This window comes from Vombatus ursinus, unplaced genomic scaffold, assembly GCF_900497805.2.
Source record: "Vombatus ursinus unplaced genomic scaffold, bare-nosed wombat genome assembly UNPS02014797.1, whole genome shotgun sequence".
NCBI lineage: Eukaryota > Metazoa > Chordata > Mammalia > Diprotodontia > Vombatidae > Vombatus > Vombatus ursinus.
Genome location: NW_020954575.1, coordinates 17,089,135 through 17,112,250, shown reverse-complemented (window position 1 = coordinate 17,112,250; position 23,116 = coordinate 17,089,135). Strand labels below are relative to the sequence as shown.

The 23,116-nt window shown below is 41.3% G+C and overlaps 1 protein-coding gene across 1 annotated transcript in view; it reads left to right on the top strand.

The window, feature by feature from the left end:
• The window catches only part of TTC25 (tetratricopeptide repeat domain 25), a 52,818-nt gene that overhangs the window by 22,562 nt on the left and 7,140 nt on the right, over window positions 1–23,116 (top strand). Inside the window, exons 9-10 of the mRNA XM_027870475.1 lie at window positions 16,076–16,272; window positions 17,561–17,661. Coding sequence (XP_027726276.1) covers window positions 16,076–16,272; window positions 17,561–17,661 — 298 coding nt within the window. The remainder of the gene's footprint in view (window positions 1–16,075; window positions 16,273–17,560; window positions 17,662–23,116) is intronic.

Below are 23,116 nucleotides of genomic sequence, written 5' to 3'. Positions count from 1 at the left end.
CAAGGGTCTTGACTTGGGTCCATACCCCATCACATATAGATCCTTTTCCTCTTTTAAAAAAAAATCTTTTTGAGGTATCCACCATATACACAGTTTAGTAGCTTTGGGAGCATAGTTCCAAAGTGCTTTACTGAATTGTTGGACTAGTTTATGGCTCCACCACAATGCATTAATGTGCCTCACCAACATTTTCCATTTTCCAACAGCCCCACCAACATTTATCATTTTCCCTTTTTGTCAGCTTTACCAATCTGATGGCTCTGAGATTGTACCTCAGAGCTATTTTAATTTGCAATTCTCTAATTATTAGTGATTTAGAGCAACTTTTCATCTGGCTATTGATTGCTTGGATTTCTTCTTCTGAAAGCTGCCTATTCATATCATTTAACAATTTATCAGTGAGGGAATGGCACTGAGCTAAATTCAACTCTAAACTACAATCATCAAAGGAAAAATGAGGAAAAAACAGAAATGCCATACAAGATTAATTTTTTTAAATCAAAATTTTAATTTTTATAGTCCAGGTATCCTATCTACTTAGAGCAGTAATGCTGGAAAATTCTACTTTAAAAAAGCAGGAAGAAAGAATTAAAACTATATTTAAACACCAAAAGCAGAGAGAAAAAAAAAATGGTAGTTTTAAATCCGTGTCGCAAGGGGTTGGTGGTGCTTGGCTGAAGAAGAAATGATCTATTCCCTCTATCTGGCTCCCACTGTCCTCGGTTATTTACTCCTACCTTCAGGTGTGCCTTTTTGTCTAGTCACAGCTCTTAGTTCCCTCAGCTGGGGTGAGGGTACTTTAAACCTGTATGGGAAGAACAAAGGGACATTGGAGGTGCCCAAGGCCACGGACTCTGGGGGATGGAACTCCTCCTCCTCACTTGCTAACATCACAGTTTAGCTCCATAGTGCCTGGGAGAATCCACGAGGTCCAGAGTAGTTTTTTTTTCCCCTTTTTCCAGTATTTTGGGAGTTATCATGCTACTTATCAATCAAGTCCCTTTGGTTCTTGCCAAAACCCTAGCCAGACATCGGCAATTTGGAAAGGGGGTTTCCTTTTCTCTGTATGTATTTCAGACCCACCGAACCATAGCTTGTCACTGTACTGCTTCCTTTAATTCCCCAGAATGACATGCCTTCCCCCTCCTCTGCCCCCCAAATACAGAATGTTATCTTAGAGAAAGCAGTCTTTTTTTTTTCTTGACAACCGTTGGCCAACACAGAGCAAACAGACTGTTCTAAAGAAATAAGGAAGGTGAAAGTCCATTCCTTAAGAGCCAGGCAGCACAATGGGAGACCGGAATAGGAGTTTCCCTGGGGTGTTGACCCACAGGGAGCAATTGTAGTCTCTTGCTTTCTCCATCTTCTCTCTCCTGCACCTTTGTGGTTATGGAAGTGGTTGCAGCAGTGGTGGGTGGCTGGGGGCTTTGAGATGTCTGCCTGTCCTCTCACATCTCCTAAGATTTCAGCTTCTCCTCCTTCAAGAATGAAGGGAGAGCTCCATCTTTTCAGGTACAGACACAGGGTTCCCAAGGCTCCCAGGACTCACATAGGACACCTCTTGGGGACTTTCTGTTTGCCTGCAGACACTGGTTTCTGGTGCCTAGCTCAAGTAGCTTTATATGCATGTACTAGAACCCCAGATTCTGACTCTTTGGGCTATCTGTTAAGGTTCCCTAAGGTATCCAATATACAACTAAAATGCTCTAGTCTCCTTGAGGAGAGTCAGGAAGACTTCTAGGCATCTAGATTCTTGCCAAAGCTAATACTCCTGAAGTAACTTGTTCTCAAAATCCTGACCTTGGTCAGAATAAATCTTGGCAGAGAAGCAATAAACCAAGAGATGCCTCTCCCTTGCCACCCACTCTGGAGACACCAACTGCTTTCTCATACTTTGTGTTGGATCAATCAGAAAACAATTTTATGTCCTGTTACGTCTCTGCCATGTCTGCCCTCTGAGGAACCAAATTTGCATCCTGTACCGTGCTATCATGCTCTCTTGGCAGATGCTGCATGCCAGAAGGGTGGTAACCACTATCCTGGAAGAACACCGTTCCCAGGCTATAACATAATGGGCTTCTTTTGATTTGTTAAAAAAAAAAAATAGTGTGAGCTCTCATTACCTCATGCCTGATCTATTGCAGTGGCCTGCTGGTTGGTCTCCCTGCCTCAAGTTTCTCCTCACTACAATCCATCCTCCATTCAGCTGTCAAAGTGATCTTCCTAAAGCACAGATCTGACCATGTCACCCCCTACTCAGTAAACTTCAGTGACTGTCTCTTGCCTTCAGGGTAAAATATAAAATCCTCTGCTTGGCATTCAAAGCCCTCTATAACCTGCCCCACCTCCCTGGCCTACACATTTCCAGTCTTTTTACATTTTACTCATCCCCACATCCTTTGTGATCCAGTGACACTGGCTTCCTTGCTATTCCTCACATGAGATACTACATCTCCTGACTCTGGGAATTTTTTCTGGCTGCCCATTAAGCCTGGAATGCTCTGCTTCCTCATGCCCACCTCCTTCAAGTCCCAGATAAAATCCCACCTTCTACAAAAACCTTTCTCAACCCCCCATAATGCTAGTACTGTCTTTCTGTTGATTAGCTCCAATATATCCTGAATATATCTTGGTTTTTGCACATAATTGTTTGCATGTTTCCTCCCTCATTAGATGATGAGCTCATTAGAGTAGAGACGTCTTTTGTTTTTCTTTGTATCCCCAGCCCTTAGTATAGTGCTTGGCACACAATAGTTGCTTAATAAATCCTTGCTGATTGACTAAGTCCTTGGAGGCCTACTTGAATTTCTTTTTTTTTTTCACTTAATAGCATTTTATTTTTTTTCCCAATTATATGTAAAGATAGATTTCAACGTTCATTTTTGTAAGATTTTGAGTTCCAAAATGTTCTCTCTCCTGCACTTCCCTCTTTCCTCCTCAAGATAGCAAGCAATCTGATATAGGTTAGACATGTACAATCATGTTAAATATATTTCCACATTAGTCGTGTTGTGAAAGAAGAATCAGAACAAAAGGGAAAAAACCATGAGAAAGAAAAAATAAAAACAAAAAAACAACAAAAAAGTGAAAATAGTATGCTTCGATCTGCATTCAGACCCCATAGTTCTTCCTCTGGATGTGGATAGCATTTTCCATCACACCTACTTGCATTTCTTATCCCAGCAATCCCAAAATGGTGCCAGAGGGTTAGAGCCAGATTGCTCCTTTCTGTCCTTCTGCTTCTAGTTCCCACCTACTTGCCCATGATTAAGAATATTCAGAAACTTAGTGATGATGATGTACTTCTTCACAAATTTCTGACAGTAGTCAGCAAATTCTAGAGAAGTCTTTAGTCCTCTAAAATTTTTCAGATATGGTCAGGTGACTTGTGTTTTTAAGTTGAGATCAGTACTTGTTCTGTGCTAAGACACTGCATGACCCACCTACTTAATTAAGAGATACCTTACATTTTCTTCTACTTTTCAGCCTATTGAATTTTTTTTTTCCTTTTTTTGGTGAGGCAATTGGGATTAAGTGACTTGCCCAGAGTCACACAGCTGAGTGTCTGGGGCTGAATTTGAACTCAGGTCCTCCTGACTCCAAGCCCGCAGCTTTGACTTTGTTTTAATATTTCTTATTGCCTTAAGAAGTCATTGCTTCTATTTGGTCTGTTATCATCTTCAGGTACTTTGTTGCTCAGGCAAAGTTTTGTGCCTCTTGTGCCAAACTGTTAATTCCTTTTCAGTGCCTTCTTCCCTGACTCTCATTTCTTTTCCAATTTTTTCCTCACGTGCTCTCATTCTATTTATAAAAACATTTTAAAATCTCTTTTAAACTCTTACCTCATCTGTTTCAAGAGTTCCAGTGGAGTTTGTGGACCTTATGGGTTCTCCTGGGCACTATTGAGCTAGGTGTTAGGGAAAAGAGGCTTAGCAAGGAAGGAGTCACTCCGCCCAGAGTCAGCTGCCTTTTTCTCTGAGGCTTTGCTTGTAGATGTTTTCGAGTCATTTTCTTCTGTGTCTGTGGCTTGAGTATCTCTATCACCATAATTGCTTTTTATGGTCGGATTCTTTTGTTTGTTTGTTTCATTTTGTTTGCTCATTCTCCCAACCTGCTTTCTGATGTCGGACTTGATGTTAGGCCTGGGCTCTGCCACACTTGTGGAGGAAAAGTTGGGGCCGGTCCTGTTGTTGCTTTCTTGGGGTTTTGAGTGTCCGGGGTTTTAAGGACAGATTGGGAACCTGCATGTTTTCAGCGCTCCCAGAGTGGTCTGATCCAGGGCAAAGTCTGACTGTCATCCCCTGGTCTGAGCCCTGTAAGTTCCTGACCTGGGTTTGGGTCCCTGCCAGAGTACATTCTTTATGCTCTTCCGATGTCTCCCGAATACAGTGAGAACATCCAGATGTACCAACACCTCTATTAGTTCATGTCATCACCCACCTTATCCATGAACTAGTAGAAAGTGACATGAGTCCCAGACATTTCTTGGAGCATGTACTCAAAATGGTAGAATCCCACTAGTCAGATGAAAGTCATCTTTTCTAAGTCCAACACAGAAAATTCCTGGTGACCTAGTAGATGGTGCATTTTGAATTTGTGGCATGATTTACTGATCCACATTAATTCCCTTGTTCAAAGTCTGATAGTCTGCACATATCTGAATCTTCCCAGACTTTTAAAGTACCACTACTATGGGTGAAGTATCCAGGCATTCAGGCCACAGGACTCGCTGGTGAACAACAATTCCTGCAGAGAGTTTCTGAGGGCTTCTGTCTCAAAGAGGGCAATTTTCTGAGTCAGAAAGATTAGGTGACTGTGAAGTAGATTGTACATAACAGCTCCCTTAATCTATATCTATCCTTTCTCTTATTTCTCCTTCTTCCCTCTCCTCTTTCCATCCTGTCACCCCATGGAGTGAAGTGTGTGTGTGTGTGTGTGTGTGTGTGTGTGTATTCTTCTCTCCTTTGACCAGTTCAGAGTGTGATTCAAGTTTCAGCCACTCACTCCTCTTCCGTCCTGTTTGTATAGACTTCCACTTGCTTACCCCAATTATGTGAGCTAATTTTCCCCATTCTTCCTCTCCATTTTCCCCTTCCCTTCCTTCATTCCTCTTCCCTTCCCTTTCCACTCTTCTTTTAAGATCATCAAGATGTAACAGAACTACTCCCAGACCCTTTGTCTAATTAGGCTCACTCTGTGACCCATGATGATGATTAGCATCTCCCTATAAACAGTTTATCATTGTTTAGTCCCTTATGATTATCCATGCATATTTACCTTTTTACGTTTCTCTTGATTCCTGTGTTTGCACTTCAGTGTTTCTTTTCCGCCCTGGTCTTTTCATTAGAAATATTTAGAAGTCCTCCATTTCATTAAAAGGCAGTTTGTTTCACCTATAGAATTGCATTGAGTTTCTCTGGGTAAGTTGTTCTTGGTTTATTCCAAGCTCTGTTTCTTTTTTTGAGGTGGCTGCTAAATCATGTGTGATCCTGACTCTGGCTCCACAGTACTTGAATTCTTTCTTGCTGGCTGCTTGCAGAACTTTTTCTTTGACCTGCAAGCTCTGAATCGTGGCTATAATGTTCCTGGGAGTTTCTATTTTTGAGGTTTCTGTCAGGAGGTGACTGATGGATCCCTTCTATTTCTATTTTGCCTTCTGGTTCTAAGACATCTGGGCAGGTTTTTTTTTTTAATGATTTCTTGAAATATGATGTTTAGGATCAGTTTTTGGTCATGGATTTCAAATAGTCCAATGATTCTTAAATTTTCTCTCCTTAATCTAATTTCCAGGTCAGTTTCTTAAAAACTAATTTTCTTCTATTTTTTTTGTCTTTTGACTGTGTTTTAATATTTCTTGTCTCATGAAGTCATTATTTTTTACTGTATTTGGTCCATTCTGATTTTCAGAGAGCTTATTGCTTATGTAATGTTTTACTCTTGTGCCACGCTATTAATTCTTTTTTATTTTTTTTTTTAGGCAATTGGTGTTAAGTGACTTGCCCAGGGTCACACAGCTAGTAAGTGTCAAGTGAGATTGGATTTGAACTCAGGTCCTCCTGACTTCAGGGCCAGTACTTTTTCCACTGTGCTACCTAGCTGCCCCACTATTAATTCTTTTTTCCAGTTAACTCTTCCCACAGCTCTCATTTCTTTTTCATTTTCCCCTCTAAGATTCTCACTTCATTTATAAAAACATTTTAAACTCTTTTAAAAAATTCTTGCTTCACATGTATAACCTACATTAGATTGCTTACTGCCTCGGGGTTGTGGGAGGTGAGAGAAGGTGGGAGGGAAAGAATTTGGAACTCAAAATTGAAAAAAAAAAAGAATGTTAAAAATTGTTTTTACATGTAGTCAGGGAATAATGTTATAAAAAATTCCTGCTTCATCGCTTCCAGAAATTCTAGTTGAATTTGTGCCCAAGTTGTATTTTTCTTTGAATCTTTGCTTGTAGATATTTTGGGGTCATTCTCATCTTCTGTGTTTGTGTCTTGAGAGTCTCTTTCACCATGATTGTTTTTTTCATAGTGAGATTCTTTTTTTTTTTTCCTCATTCTCCCAGTCAATTACTTCCTTTCTAACTTTGGACTTTATATGTTAGGGCCAGGCTTTGCACACATATGGAGGAAATGTGTGGGCTAGTCCTGCTTCTGATTTCTTGAGATATTGAGTATTGTGGTATTGCAGGATCTCAGGACAGGTTAGGCTGGGGATCTACATGTTTTTGGTGCTCCTGAAGTGGTTCTTCCAGGTCAAAGTCTTATCACTACCCTCCTGTTCTATACTTTGCAAGAGCTTACCCCTGGTTGGAGTTTCAGAAGACTGCTGTTGGACTCAGCCACTGTCAGCTAGCTGGAAAGGTCTGCTGTTTCTTTTCTCTCTCTCTCTTTTTTTTTTTGGCTGCAGCAGCAATGGGATTTAGTGACTTGCCCAGGGTCACACAGCTAGTAAGTGTCATGTGTCTGAGGCTGGATTTGAACTCAGGTCCTTCTGACTCCAAGGCCAGAGTTCTATCCACTGTGCCACCTAGCTGGCCCAGGTCTGCTGTTTCAAAGTGATAGAACTGTAGGTTTCCCTTTGATGAGGATTTCTGCCCTGGTTATTCTTCTGTAGGCTTTAGCTTGGGCTAGAAGCTGCAACTGCGGACCCTGCTCCATTCCTGGGATCAGAGTCACACAGCTGCTACTTGCTTCTGAATTCACTTCTTGGTCAGCACACAGCCTAGTGCATTGTGACTACTTCTTACCTGGAACTCCAGCCCTGGGCACAGGCCTCCTCACTCGCCTTCCCTAGATTTATGACCTGGCACTGGGTTGAGGTATAGAGCTGCCTGGAGGCACCTATTCCGGCACACGTTTAGGCTGCTCTGTGCTGGCTCTAGGGCCTCTTTTTGCCCTGGTGCACAGCCTCTCCCTGTGCTGGAATGCTGCAGTCAGCATGCTCCTGGCCAGACCCCATCCGTAATGCCCATAGACTTCTTTGCCTATCTCCCTATGCCAACCTGGGTTGGAAAAATAAGTCGATGTGTTGGATTTTGTGTTGGATTTCCTACTCAGGATTTGGTCTGGTGTACTTTCTAGATCTGTTTGGAGGAGTTGGGGTGAGGGGAACCTTGCTGAACTCCTTCCTAGTCCTCTGCCATAATTGTTTATTTTCTTTCAGGCTTCCATATTGGAGGCATGGATTGTCAAAGTGTTTAGATATTGAGCCCCAACTTACTGCCTAGAATATTCTGCCAGTTCTTTGAACAGACCGGAGTCGACCCCAATTAATGCTGATAATCCAGGGATGTTTATTTAGTAGATTTTGGCATAGCAGAGCTGCAGTTTCCCTGGAGAACTCTGTGTCCACTTGGATACAGCAGAGGCAGACTGACCTGAACAGGTAAAGTTACTACAGGTCAAGTAAAGGTAGTTCTCAGGTGAAGCACCACTTGCAAATACAACCCAGGGTTTAAACAGAGTGACATGTGGAGACCTTTACATGAGTCCCACTAAGCTCACAGGAGGGGCTTAACCTTGTGTAGGATGCAGGAAGGGAGCCAGCTGGCAGTTCTGTTGCTTACTCCCTGCTTGCAGGTCACAGAATCAGGCCTAACTGCACCTGGCGGTGGTGGAGTTCAAAGCAAGGAGCAAATTCAGAACCAAGCAGCAGCTGTGGGGCTCTGACCCCAGGAGTGGAGCAGGGTCTCAGTTCCAGCTTCCAGCCCTGTCTAAAGCCTGCAGAAGAGTAACCAGGGCAGGAATCCCAGACCAAAGGAATTCTGAGCTGGCAGAGTTTCCCCTGTGGCTGGTAATGGTTGATTTCAGTTGCCATGTAGTACAAGTGGAATGAAAATGTACAGGTTGTGAAGGATCTTTAATGACAAACAGATCCTAGAGGTAATAGGGAGTCATTGGAGTTTATTGAGTGCAGGTGTCTGACTATTAATGTGGTGAGATCCTAGCTTTAGGAAAAGCACTTTGGTGGTTGGCTTTGTGGAAGACTGATTGAAGGGGAAGAGACGTGAGGGGGGAACCCCACTCCCCCTAACTCTACTGCCTTAACAACAACAACCTCAACAATGAAAATTAAAGCTGTCCCTTGTAACAAGTTGTGCAAAACAGATCTACACATTGGCTGTGCCCAAAAATGGCTGTCTCATTCTGAGCATCTAGTCCCCCATTGTTCTACTAGGAAGTGGGAACCAACATGGTTCATCCTCAGGCTTCTGGGGTCAGGGTTGGTCATTGCAATTACTCGGTGTCATTTGTTTTTTACAGTTCTTTTTCTTTATGTGGTAGTCTTCATACAAGGTGTTTTCCTGATTGTGCTCACTTCATGCTACACCATTTCATACAAACCCTCCCAGGTTTCTCTGAATCCCTTTGGTGGTTTCTTATGACACATACTATTCCATTGCATTCATATGTCATAATTTGTTTATCCATTCTCCATTTGGTGGCCAGCCACTTTGTTTTTAGTCCTGTTGGATCAAAAGGTATACACAGTTTATTGACTTTTTGAAGTGGGATGGGGGTTATTGTTCCAAATGGCATTCCAGAGTGGCTGGATCGCTTCACGGCTCCTTCTGCAGTTTGTTCATCAGTGTGCTGGTCCTCTCAGGTCCTCCTTAACAATTGCTGTTTTTTTCCTTCTTTCTTTCTTTCTTTCTTTCTTACTTTCTTTCTTTCTTTCTTTCTTTCTTCCTTCCTTCCTTCCTTCCTTCCTTCCTTTCTCTCTTTCTCTCTCTTTCTTTCCTTTTTCATGGCTAATGTTGAACAAATAAACACATCAACTACGCCATTTCTTAGGAAAGAGACACAGGAGGGCTTCTAACACCTCTCTCATTGGCAGGTTCGCTTTTGATCCAGTCAGACGGGAAGACAGGAATGGTGTCATAATAAGGGGTTAAATAGGCTTACTTTATTCTAGTCTAGTCTTCTCAAAGGCAGTTTGCTGATAATGAAAGTACCAACTCCTACAACATTCCCTAATAACCTTTCTCGAAGGGGCCGGCGTGAAGGGGGCACAACTACCCCTCATCTTGATGGGGTCAGTCGAGACTAGCACAACTTGTGCACTCCCCTAAATCCCCTCAAGCCTCAATGGGGGCCGGTTGGGGCAAACACACAGATTCCCCCTCCCAAGCCTTGATGGGGGCCGATCAAGGCATACACAGCATTCATCCTGCACATTCACCCCTATGGGGGTCCCCAGTCATTGACCAGTGTCCACTTGCTTTAAAGGGCAACAGAAGAAGAAGGCATATTGCCAGCAATAGCCTCACAATTTTACATCACTTCATCCCTCTATCTACTGCGCAAGCGTGGTAGAAACTGTTTTGAACCATGATCATGAGAGCTCATATCTAACACCTGGAAAATAGAGGTTGTTATGGCTATGGATCATGGGAAGAAAACTCCAAGAAAGAATCACATGGTTATTGACAGCTTTCTTTCTTCTTTTGAGAAATCCCTGTTTGGAGCCTTTGACCATTTACATTTTGAGGACTCACTATTGTTCTTATATGTGTATAAGAATTCCCTATTTATCTTGTATGTCAGACCTTTATTAGAGAAATTTATTGCAAAGATTTTCCCCTAGTTAACATTTTCCCTTCCCATTTTAATTCTCTTCCAATTTTTCATTTATGTAATCAAAATTGTCCATTTTTTTAATCTCCTGTGAAACTCTCTATTTCTTATCTGGTTAAGAACTCTTCAGCTTTCCATAGCTGTGAAAAGTATCTCTTAACTTGCTCCTCTAATTTGTTTATGATAGATCTTTTACATCTAGGTCATATGTCCATGTGTTCCTTATTGTGGCAGAAGGCATGAGGTGTTGTTCTATACCTATTGTCTGCCAGATTATTTTCCAACTTTGCCAGTAATTTTTGGCAAATAATGAGGCCTCACCTTTACTACTGTTGATTGTATCTGGGTCTTGTGTACTTTTCTATTTTTTAGATCATTTCCAAAGAATCTGATAATCACTATTTGTTATGTAGTTTGAGATCTGGTACTAATAGGCCTCCTTCCTTCCCACTTTCCCCTTATTATTTCTTTTGGAATTTGTGACCTTTTGTTCATCCAGGTGAAACTTCTCCTTATTTGTACTAGTTCTGTAAAGTAAAACATTGGTAGTTTGATATAGCATTGAATCTACAAACTAATTTAAGTAGAATTGTCATTTTTATTATATGGGCATGGTCTAACTATGAGTAGTTAATATCTCTCCAATTATTTACGTCACTTAATCTCTGTAAAAGAGTATTTTGTACTTAAAAGAGTGTTGTAGTCTGTGTTTTTTTAAAAGAGAGCTTTGGACTTGCACATATTTTGTATATTCTCCAGTTATTTTGAACAGAATTTCTTTGCCTTTTTTGGAGGGGTGGGGTACTATTAAGAAAAGCTGATTTTTTTGTGTGTGGATTTATTTTATATCCTGCTACTTTACTGATGTTTGTAATTGTTTTAATAAATTTTTAGTTGACTCACTAAGATTTTCTAAGTAAACCATCATGTTATCTGCCAGAAATGATAATTTTATTTCTTCTTTGATTATACTTATTCCTTCAATTTCTTTTTCTTGTCTTATTGCTATAGCTAGAACTTCTAGAATTATAATAAATAATAGTGGTCACAGTGCACATCCGTGCTTTATTACTGACCTTATCAAAAAGGCCAGTCGCATTTCTCCATTACAGTTAATTTCTTTTTGTTGTTGTTGTTCAGTCCTTCATTTTAGTCACTCTTTGTTACCTCATTTTGGGGTTTTCTTGACAAGAAATACTGGAGTGGTTTGCCATTTCCTTCTCCATCTCATTTTACATATGAGGAAACTGAGGCAAACAGGGTTAAGTGACTTGCCCAGGGTCACACAACTAAGACACAGTTAAGTGTCTGAGGCCACATTTGAACTCAGGAAGTTAAGTCTTCCTGATTCCAAGCCCAAGTTCTGATTCCAAGTTCTTGTCCACAGCGCCACCTAGCTGCCCCTACAACAACAGCAAAATTTACCACATTAAGAAAGGTTCATTTTTTCCTGTGCTTTAAAATTTTTAAATATATATTAGTATTCTGTTTTGTCAAAACCTTTTTCTGCATCTATTGATATAGTCATGTTGTTATAGTTGTTTTCTTATTAACATGATCTATGATGTTAAGATTTCCTAATATTGAATTGACCCTGCATTTCTGATGTGACTCCAACCTGATCATGTAATATGATCTTTTAAATATGTTATAAACACTTTGCTAAAATTTTATTAAATGTTTCTGTGTCAATATTGATTAAAGATATTGTTCTGTGATTTACTTTCTCTGCATTACCTTTTCCTGACTTAGGAATCAAGACCATATTTGTCTCCTAGAAAGAATTTGTAGGATCCTTTCTTTCCCTATTTTTTTTTCAAATAATTTGTGCAATATTTGGTATTCATTGTTCTTTGAATGTCTAATAACTTTTAGTTGTAAATCCATCTGGTCCTAGGATTTTTTTCTTTGGAGTTCCTGTATGAATTGATCAGTTTCTTTTTATGAGATTGGGGTTACTTAAATTCTCTTCTTCTCATTTTGTTAATCTGAGTAGTTTATGTTTTGCAAATGTTCATTTTATTTTTCAATTCTGTTGGCATATAATTAAGCCAAATAGTTTCTAATATTTTCTGCTATCTCTTCTTAATGTATTGTGAATTTTTCTGTTAGAAAAATCTGAAACAAAAATCTACTACAGGAGTGTGTGAAGGAAAGCCTTTATTACACTTCTCTTGAGAAGCAGGCACACTGCACCCTAGTGTGGCACATGTGTGCCAATACAGAAGTAGAGCCAACTTTTGAATGGTTAGTAAAATCCATACTTCTCCCATTTGAGCTGGGATTGGACCAGCTCATTTGGGTTACACTCTTCCTGAACAGCCCATCTCATATTACTCCTTGTCATGTTAATCCCTCCCCATCATGCATCCCATGTTCAAAAATGGTGGCTATCTCTGCCCTTGGAGTGTGTTAGTTAACATTCAGTAAGTTTATTAAGCAAGTGCCCAGTCCTTGACCCTGACCTGTTGCAACCAGTTTAGCCCCTAGAGCTCTGTCTCAAGGAAGAAGTGGTTTTTCAGAATGTTTGGGGCATGTTCTGATTGGTTGAGGGACTATCCTCAAGATCTTGAAAGTCCTCCCCAGAATTCCTGTGTTCTGCTACGCAAGCTTAACTTCTAAGTCTTTCCCACACTGTTTCATTTTTTATATTGGCAATTTGGTTTTCTTTAAGTTTTTCTTTTTTTTTAATCAGATTAGCTAATGGTTTACATATTTAATTGGGTATTTTTTTTCTCTCAGAAAACCAGTTCCTACTTTTATTTATCCGTTCAATTTTTGTTGTTTTCAGTTTTGTCTCTTTTTTGATTTTAAGAATGTCTGTTTTTGTGATTGGTTGGAGTTTTTAAAAAATGTGTTGCTTTTCTAATAACTTTAGTTGCATGCCCAATTACTTGATTGTTATTTTTCCAATTTTGCTGATGAAAATGTTTAGAGATATAAATTTTCCCTTAAGGACTGCTTTGGTTGCATCCTGAAACTTTCAGTATGTTGTCCTATGGTTGCCATTTTCTTTAATGAAATTCTCTTTTTCCAGTGAGAGGGAACTTCAATAGATTTCCAGATAATTGAAATCCTCTATCAATACCATATCATTCCTCCATGTTACACTCGTGACCTGTTTCCCAACTTTCTACTCTTCTTTTTGTCCAGGAAGTCTCTAGTATAATTTAATGGCAAGATTGTTTTTGTTTTTGCCTCAGCTGATCTCCATTGATCCAAATCCTTTCCATCATGCTTTCCCTATCTGGCTACTGCATTGCCTCAAGTAATCCTCTCTTCCAAACAAACAAGCTTGTTCTGCCCTTCTGCTCCCACCCCTTTTACCCATCTTGCTGCTTTTGAATACAAGACTCTTCCAGAGCCGTCTTTATGGGTTCCATTCCCCCAAATCTCAATGATACTTATAGATCAATTTTTTTTTTTAAATTTAGCTTAAGATCATTTGTACCCCTCGGTCAGTATTTATATTTTGTGCATTTTTATATTGACGTTCTAGGCCATGAGATTTATTATGGGCACCTTTCTTTGATTTTGGTTCCAGTGTTCAGGTGATTTTCTAGATGTTTAGATTGCTGTTCATCTTTCTATATTGTATCTATCCTGTATGGTAAGACCATGAAATCATAGATTTAAAGATAGAAGGGACCTTTGAGATCATTTAGTCCAATTAGTCCATTTACATTTGTGAAAGCTGAAGCCCAGCAAGGTTAAGTGACTTGCCCAAGGTTATACAGGTTAATGGCAAGAACCAGAATTTGAACCCAGGTTCTTTGACTACAAATCCAGCACTCTTTGTACTATACTAGAGAGACAACTAGTTTGGGGACTCTAAGTAAAAGATTGCGTTGGCATTTGAAAAAGAATGCGCTCCTTTCAGATTTGAATGGATCATTTGTACCTTATAAAGCATCTGAGAAGCTTGTTTGCTTATGAGAAGGCCAGGAAAGCTGCCAAGCAGTTCACAAGGATAGAGAGCTTGCCCCTAGTGCAACATTTGCTTGGACCACCTGGAGAGATGAAGACTTGGGAAATGTCGTGGATGGACCCCATAGGGTAGGGTGAAGTTTCTCACTGAGCCAACTTAGCTTGCAATGGAAGATAAAGGTAAGACTAATCCTAATAGGGCACTAGCTTACTGGATGACCCTAACTCTTTCACTTGCATGGGAGATGACAGACCTCAGCAGTTTCCGTCAGTGCTAGGATAAGTGTTCCTTCTCATTCTGAAAGAGTACAGCAGTACCTCAGCTGAGGGCTGCAGCGGAATCTTGGGCTGGAAAAAGAGAGGCCATGAGGTTTGTAGAACTGGGAGAGCAGGGGCGACGGTAAGGAGTAAGTAAGGAGGCTGAGACCCTAGGAGTGAGACGGAGCTGGTGGAGAACATCAGGAAGGACAGATGCTGATGAAACTCCCCAGACTAGAAACTTCAAAGTGCTAATCCTGTATTTCCTTTACCCCTTCTTAGAAAAGTAAAGCCCTTCCTTTAAGACATAAGAAAAGTCTTTTTACCTTTCTTTGTTTTAAATGTTTACTGCATCTTAATGAGTTTTAACCACAAGCCTGGGTGTATTTATTGGAAATAAATTGAAAGAAGACAGTTGAGGAGGGTGCATTCTCAAAGAACACACACACACACACAGAGAGAGAGAGAGAGAGAGAGAGAGAGAGACAGCTAATACAGTTTAACCAGAGCTCTATCTCTGACTAGGGGCACAGAAATGAGAGACAGACAGAGATAGAGACAGAGAAAGAGAGGCAGATAGGGACAGCTAGGTGGTACAGTTGATAGAACACTGGCCGTGGATTCAGGAAGACCTGAGTTCAAATCCGGCCTCAGACACTCACTAGCTGTGTGACCTTGGGCAAGTCACTTAACCCCATTGCCTAGCCAAAAAAAATAATAAAAAATAAAAGAAAAAGAAGCAGAGAGAGAGAGAGATGAAGGGAGGGAGAGAGAGAGGGAAAATTACACATTCTTTATACAACTCCTTAGAGCAGAGGAAGAGTATTTACACTGGGAAACTCATCTGGACAATGGATCAGTGGTAGGGTGTGAGGGGCAAATAGGAATGGCTCAACTATCCTGCTCACCTCACCAGACCACCACTGCTACATAGTTAAGCAGTTTTCTTCTTTTTCAGACAGACCTAAGTTTGAATCCTGGCTCTAACACTCACTGCTTGTTATCTTGGGCAAGTCATTTAACTTCACTGAACAAATGGAGTACTTAAAATCCCTATTTCACTGTGAGGAAGGCACTTTGCAAACCTTCAGGTGGTTTATAAATGTGAGCTGCTTATTGTCTCAGTATCTGAGGTCCCTAGAAGTGATACAAAACACAGAATGGCTGTGAGCAGAGAGAAGAAAGTCAATTAGGGTGCTATTGCATTGATGGCATTGAGGTTCTGAAACTGGCTGGTAGCAGAGGAACTAGGAAGTGGGGGGAGCAGATTTGAAAGATATTTTTGATGTATAATTACCTAGAGTTCATACTTGGTTGAGTTTGGGGTGAAGAAGAGGGGAGAGTCAAAGATAAGCACAAGATTTTGAGCCTGGGTAACTGGGAAAATGAAGGATTGTTTTCACATTTGTAGAAGGAGCTTCTTCAGATGAAGGGGACCCACTGATTATTCTTTCTTCCTCTGAGAATAGAATATGCAGAAATGAGCATGTTCTACAGCACAAGGAGTTTGTTAGATTTCAGAAAGAACTTCCTAAAGAAATATATGATAATAGAACAGGTAAGCAAGGAATTTAGAATCTCTCTTTTCTCTGCAATTCTTTAAAAAGGGGAGAAATTATTTACCCTACAGGGTAAATTTTATTTTATCTGAAAGCAAGAGATCACATGGCCTATTGTAACACTGTGGTGTTTAATGATTATTCACTTGGCTTCTGGAGCTGAACTGATGAGACTTAACATGGCTCCAGGGTCCTGCAGATGTAGGAGAGGGCTGAGGGCAAGAAGCTTGCCCCCTTACCCTGGCCTTTTCTCAGGTGGGAGGAGAAGATCCCTCTAGCAAAAACCAGCCTGGAGAAGACCTGGCTGTTCCATGAGATCGGCCGCTGCTACCTGGAACTCAACCGGCCTTGGGAAGCTCAGGAGTATGGGGAGAAGTCTCAGGCATGCGCTGAAGAGGAGGGTGATGTTGAGTGGCAACTCAATGCAAGTGTTCTGGTGGCCCAGGCACAAGGTACAGGCAGATACCCCAACCCTCCCTTTCCCCTCTGACATAAGCCACAATGCCATCAAACTGTCCTGACCAGGCTTAATGTCCATTGGGCCATCTCATGGTGTTGCCCACTTAGGGCTATCCAGTCTGACTCTGACTGGACACTATCCCATGGCCTCATGTCTCTGACTGGAATGATCCAAACTTAGTCAACTAATAATTAAGTAATTGCTGTGAGCAGAGTACAATGGGCTTGGAGGGAGGGGGAGTGAAGAGGGGAAGAAATGGTCCCTGCCCTTATGGAGCTTATACAGTCTAATTGGGGGGGATTTAAATTGAATTAAAAAAAAAACCGGTAAAAGGAGTCGTAAGGCAATGAAAAACAAGGGCCAAGTCTCATAAACGCCACCACTGCCCCCTCCCCCAGCCCCATACACTTCCTTTGTTGTTGGGTGTCTGTTTTCAGTCTCCCTTGTGCCCATCCCTGACCAGGAGGCTCACGCAGTGTAATGAAAGAGCTCTTGCACTCGGGACTCCCATTCATGCAGGGAGCTCGGATGGAGGGACACACAGACATGTCTGGAGAGCACTTAGAGGCCACACTCACATGCCAAGGAACATGGGGTGATGAGTGCTGAAGGGACAGCATGAGGTGGGGCGAGGGGAGGAGGCAGCACTGCCCTCCTCTTTGCAGGCTGTGGGACTCCCAGAATGAACCGAACCCTGAGACAGTGGGGAGCCCAGCCATTCTCTGCCAGCCTCTTTTTCTACATGGTGGATTTGCTCCTGGTCAGCTTCAGTTTGCCAAGTAGGGGTGGGGAGGGGATGGGAAGCAGTGGGGAGCAGGGGACAAATACACTGGCTTTGGGCTTGGGACACCTAGGTGCCACAGCAAGCTTTGCCACTCATGAGCTGAGTGATTCTGAGCAAGTTACTTTGTCTTTGTTCCCTCAGATCTGTAAAGTGAGGGGGCTGGATGAAATCATCTCTAAGGCTTCTCCAGCACTATGACTCCTAAGGTCAAAGACTTGGGGAAAGGATGGTGCCACCTAGCTTGCTGATGAAGAGGCCAACTGTATTAATCCAGTTTGCTTGAAGGCAGTTCAGCATCTTCCCCTGCTTTTGGCCCCTAGTAGCCATCTTGGTACAACTAAGTCCTTAGTACCAAGCTAAGTCCTTAGTACCATGCTAAGTCCTTAGTACCAAGCAACGGATGACCCGACCTTCAAATCAGACTGGGGGAGCCACAGGGCCCACGTGGTGCTGTCTGTTGTTAATAACCACTTCCCTTTCCCCCCTTTCTTTACAGTTAAGTTGAAAGACTACGAGGCTGCCGTGAGCAACTTTGAGAAAGCCTTGGAGAGGGCAAAGCTTGTTCACAACGATGAGGCCCAGAATGCCATCATCAGTGTAAGCCTACCCTTCCTGCTTCTGGCATCCAGAAAGGGTTAAAAAGGGGTGCCAGCAGACCTGCCTTGCATTTTTCCACTCCCATTGTTTCTGCACTCCCACTTCCTAGCACATAGTAGGCACTTAATAAATGCTTGTTGATTGATCCACCTCAAGCAATCAACTATTCTATACCTTTCTTTTTTTCTTTTTTTTTGCTTTTTGGTAAGACAATCGGGGTTAAGTGACTTACCCAGGGTCACACAGCTAGTAAGTGTTAAGTGCCTGAGACTGGATTTGAACTCAGGTCCACTCTATCCACTGTGCCACCTAGCTGCCCCCTATACTTTTCTTCTTGTTGTTTGGCCTTATCTGACTCTTTATGACCCCATTTGGGGTTTTCTTGGCAAAGATACTGGAGTGGTTTGCCATTTCCTTCTCAAGCTCATTTTGCACATAAGGAAACTGAGGCAAATAGAGTTAAGTGACTTGCTGAGGGTCACACAGCTAGGAAATGTCTAAACTAGTGTCTTGGATTTGAACTCAGGAAGATGAGTCTTCCTGACTCCAGGCTGGACATTCTTTCCACTGCACCATCTACCATGTACTAATCCTACACTAAGTGTAGCATGGGACATGAAAAGGACAAGATTTCATTTTTATTCTCAAGGAGCTTATACTGCAGTTAGGAGACAAGATTTAGGCACAGAATGATGAGGCACAGTATATCATGAAGTGCTGGATAGATAATAATTAGTGCAGCAGAAGTACAGAAGAATGTGAGAAATAGCTGGAGGTAGTTGGGGAAGTCTTCATGGAGAAGGAATAATTCCAGTATTTAGCACACTGCCTGGCACACACCAGGTACTTAATAAATGTTTATTGACAGGCTGACTGGAGGAGGTGGGCCTCCTCCAGTCACGGAAGGAAATCTAGTACCACAGACTCTATTGAGATGGACCTTTGTGGTCATCTAGTTCAAATCTCTCATTGTAGGTAGAATTTGGGGAGCCACAGTGGGGAGTGGGGAATAGAAGGTTGGTGGTAAGAAGAAGTAGGGTTGTAGAAGCAGGATGGATTCCAGAGAGCCTCGAAAGCCAGGCCCCAGGGGAGTCAGGCAAGGAAGAGCCGATGTAGGGGAGTACTACAAAAGTTAGGAAGATTGGGCAGCTAGGTGGCGCCATAGTGCACTGAGTACCGGGCCTGCAGTCAGGAAGACTCATCTTCCTGAATTCAAATCTGGTCTCACTTACTAGCTGGGTGACCCTGGACAGATTACTTAACCCTGTTTGCCTCAGTTTCCTCATCTGTAAAATGAGCTGGAGAAGGAAATAGCAAGCCACTCTAGAATCATTGCCAAGAAAACCCCAAATGGGGTCATGAAGAGTAGGACCCAACTGAAACAACTGAACAACAGCTACGACAACAGGAAAATTAGTCTGGTATCTGCCTGAATCTGTTGGGATAAATGAGGATGGAGAGGTGTACAGACAGCTCAGTTTAATGGGGAATGCAGTTAATTCCAATGGGAATTTTATAGTCTAATTGGGAACGTAGGACCATATAGTTATTTCTTTTCTTTTTTGCACCTAATAGTATTTTATTTTTTTCCAATTATATGTAAAGATAATTTTCAACATTCATTTTTATAAGATTTTGAGTTCCAAATTTTTCTCTCTCCCTCCCCTCTAAGATAGCAAGCAATCTGATATAGGTTATACATGTATAATCATGTTAAACATATTTCCACATTAGTCATGTTGTGAAAGAAGAATCAGAACAAAAGGGAAAAACATGAGAAAGAAAAAACAAAAAGCAAAAAAAAGTAAAAAATAGTATGCTTCAATCTGCATTCAGACTTCATCGTTCTTTCTCTGGATGTGGATAGCATTTTCCACCATGAGTCCTTTGGAATTATCTTGGACCATTGTATTGCTGAGAAGAGCTAATTCTCTCATAGTTGATCATTGCACAGATTTACTGTTACTATGTACGATGTTCTCCTTGTTCTGCCCACTTCAGTCAGCATCAGTTCATGTAAGTCTTTCCAGGTTTTTCTGAAGTCCACCTGTTCATCATTTCTTATTAGAACAGTAGTATTCCATTACATTCATATACTACAACTTGTTTAGCCATTTCCCAATTGATGGGCATCCCTTCAATTTCCAATTCTTTGCCACCACAAAAAAAGCTGCTATAAATATTTTTTTTTTTTACAAAGTGGGTCCTTTTCCCTTTTTTATTATCTCTTTGGGACACAGACCTAGAAGTGCTATTGCTAGATTAAAGGGAAATCTAGTTTTATAGCCCTTTGGGCATAGATCCAAATTTGTCTCCAGAATGGTTGGATCAGTTCACAACTCCATCAACAATGCATTAGTGTTTCAAATTTCCCACATCTTCTCCAACATTTGTCATTTTCCTTTTCTGTCATGTTAGCCAATCAGATAGGTATGAGGTGGTACCTCAGATTTATCTTAATTTGCATTTCTCTAATCAATGATGATTTAGAGCATTTTTTCATGTGACTACAGATAGCTTTAATTTCTTCATCTTAAAACTGCCTGCATCCTTTGACCATTTATCAATTGGGGAATGACTTGTATTCTTATAAATTTGACTCAATTCTCTGTATATTTGGGAAATGAAGCCTTTAACAGAAACACTGGCTGTAAAAATTGTTTCCCAGCTTTCTGCTTTCCTTCTAATCTTGGTTTTCTTGGTTTTGTTTGTTCAAAAACTTTTTAATTTAATGTAATCAAAATTATCCATTTTGCATTTCATAATGTTCTCTTGTTTGGTCATAAATTCTTCCCTTCTCCATAGATCTGACAGATAAACTATTCATTGCTCTCCTAATTTACTTATGATATCACCCTTTATATCTAAATCATACACCCATTTAAACATTATCTTGGTATAGGGTGTGAGATGTTAGTCTATGCCTCATATAGTTATTTCTGGAGCAACATTTTGAATTTTAGCCAATCTCCCCTCATTACCTGGTAAGTTTCTGGGCTATTCGCATCCTTCTGCCATCAGATGGTGTATGCTTAAAGACTGTAAATTTCATTTACATGATGTCAGCCTGAGACAAGCAGCATTACAAAAGAAATGTTTTACAGTGACCAAAATACCCCCAACAAAAAGCAATGCATGCCTAACTAAGTGTAATTTATTTCTGGATTATATATGTTTTATGTTTATGTCTTGATGTATGTCAGTGGACTCGTGATCTTACTGATATTAGTACTTCATCCATGGATGCAGACCACAGCCTATTCATGCTTTCTTATCCTGTGCAAATCTTTTCTGTGACCTTTCACAAATCTTCCATAAAAGATCTACACATTGCACTAGAGGCCTTCTTCTAGGGCTTTAGATATTTAATGGATACCACTTCACCTTTTGTGCTATTCATTTCATCTTTCCTGCTTGCTATGTAATCAACCTACCCTTTTCCCCGCTAATACATATCCTAGATGTTATCTTTTATGCCACATTTTATATGGAAGTTATTATTGTTAATGTGTTATAGCTAGGGGTATACTGGTAAATTTTTAACAACCAGCTGTATGGGCTCAGGATACACTTTTAAATTTAATCTGCATTATTGATATTTTTTCCAGCACTTTCTTAAGTCTAGACAATCAACAGAACAATAAACCAAGCACTGATTGTAGCATTTGCTGATTTTTGAAGTATAAATACTCACATTGAAAACAGTTGGCTCTCTGTGAACTTGGATGAGATGGCTCCAGCAGACTCTTGGTTATAGCTGTCTACTTGTACCCACCATGCTTCTCACCATTGCTCTTTAGTGGTGAAGGTGTTTGATAATTCCTAGTCTTATAACATCTCTGGGAGAGAATGGTATTGAAAAGATAGCTTTTTGGGGCAGCTAGGTGGCGCAGTGGATAGAGCACCAGCCCTGAAGTCAGGAGGACCTGAGTTCAAATCCGGCCTCAGACCAAACACTTGACACTTACTAGCTGTGTGACCCTGGGCAAGTCACTTAACCCCAATTGCCTTAAAAAAAAAAGAAAGAAAAGATAGCTTTTTGTATCAGCAAACAGCTTAGTATCATATCATTGAAAGAGCTATGTAACTTCCCAGACTTAATCTAACCTGATCTTATGTTATTCAAGGCCCGGTCCATCACAGTGCCCATCTGTACCATCAAAGATACAGTTTTAGGGGTGACACCCTCCCCCCAACATACATCCTAAATCGTTAGCCTGTTTTGCTGCCACCTGGAGTTCCCTCTAGGAAGTCTCAGAAAATAACTCAAATATAGTTTATGTTTAGGCCTCCAGAGAGGTGAGTAAAAGGGTGCCCTTCTCCTAAGGGACTTAGTACTCCCCTATCTTCTTCTTAGACGTGCGGATTCCAGGACTTTCTGGGTACTCACCATTGTCCGGGAAGTCCCCCTTCCTTTTTCAAGGAGACAGTGGTTCAGGAACTCTACTCCAAGGCTACATGTTTGGGAGCTCATGCAACTGCTGTGTGCCTCTGCCTCAGTGTAGCCATCAGGAGCTGGGGATGGAGAGGTTTTCACTCTGGAACTTTTGTCCCTAGCTTTGATGTGCTCTTGTCTGTTTTCTGGAAAGCAGAGGTAGGGGCGAGGGGAGTGGAAGGGACAAGAACAATTACAATTTGATACCCCCCCCTTTTTCATTGTGGCTCTGACCCACAATATGAGCCAATTCCTTCATCTCTAGTTGATCTGCAACAGCCAAAAGCAATCAGTTCCCAGTGTATGGAATACAATCATAAGTTCATCAAGTTGATTGGGGTAGCCTTTTGTTATTAATGCAAGCATGCATTAATGGTGCAGTAGGTTGGGTTTGGCTCAGGCTGGGCTGAGAGCTAAGGTTCAAAACTGGAATGAAACGAGGCTCTCCCAGTCCATCAGTATACAAAGGGAAGTTTACTTAGTCATAGCAGAGAAAGGACATTTCAAGCAGGGAAAGCAAACAGCAGCGATTGTTCCAACGCTTTCTTGTGCCTGTCATGCTGCTAGTCAGTCAGAAGCCTGAGGGAGGAGCCAAGAACCTAGCTGGGCATTCAGAGTAAGGTCAATCAAGCAATATTTTTAAAGCACCTACTGTGTGCAGCATTGTTCTAAGAGATGGGGATACAAAAAGAGGTAAAAGACAACCCCTGCCCTCAAGGAGTTCACAATCCAAGAGGTGTGGGGGAGAGACAACAAGCAAACAACTACAAACAAGCCATATTCAGGATAAGTAGGAAGTAACTGCAGTTTAAATGAATGTTTCTAAATGATCTAAACAGTGTGATTCTTCGTGCCCTCTGCCACCTTTCTTCTTGGTACCATTACTTTTGCACTGTTACCGTGGAAGTAGAAGGGGCTGTGTAAGACAGAGAGTCATTTAGCAATTTGTATTTGGGTTGTGGGTCACTCTGAATAAAGAATTCATCAACTCCAGGCCAACCTAAGCCTTTCTGCCTTGGC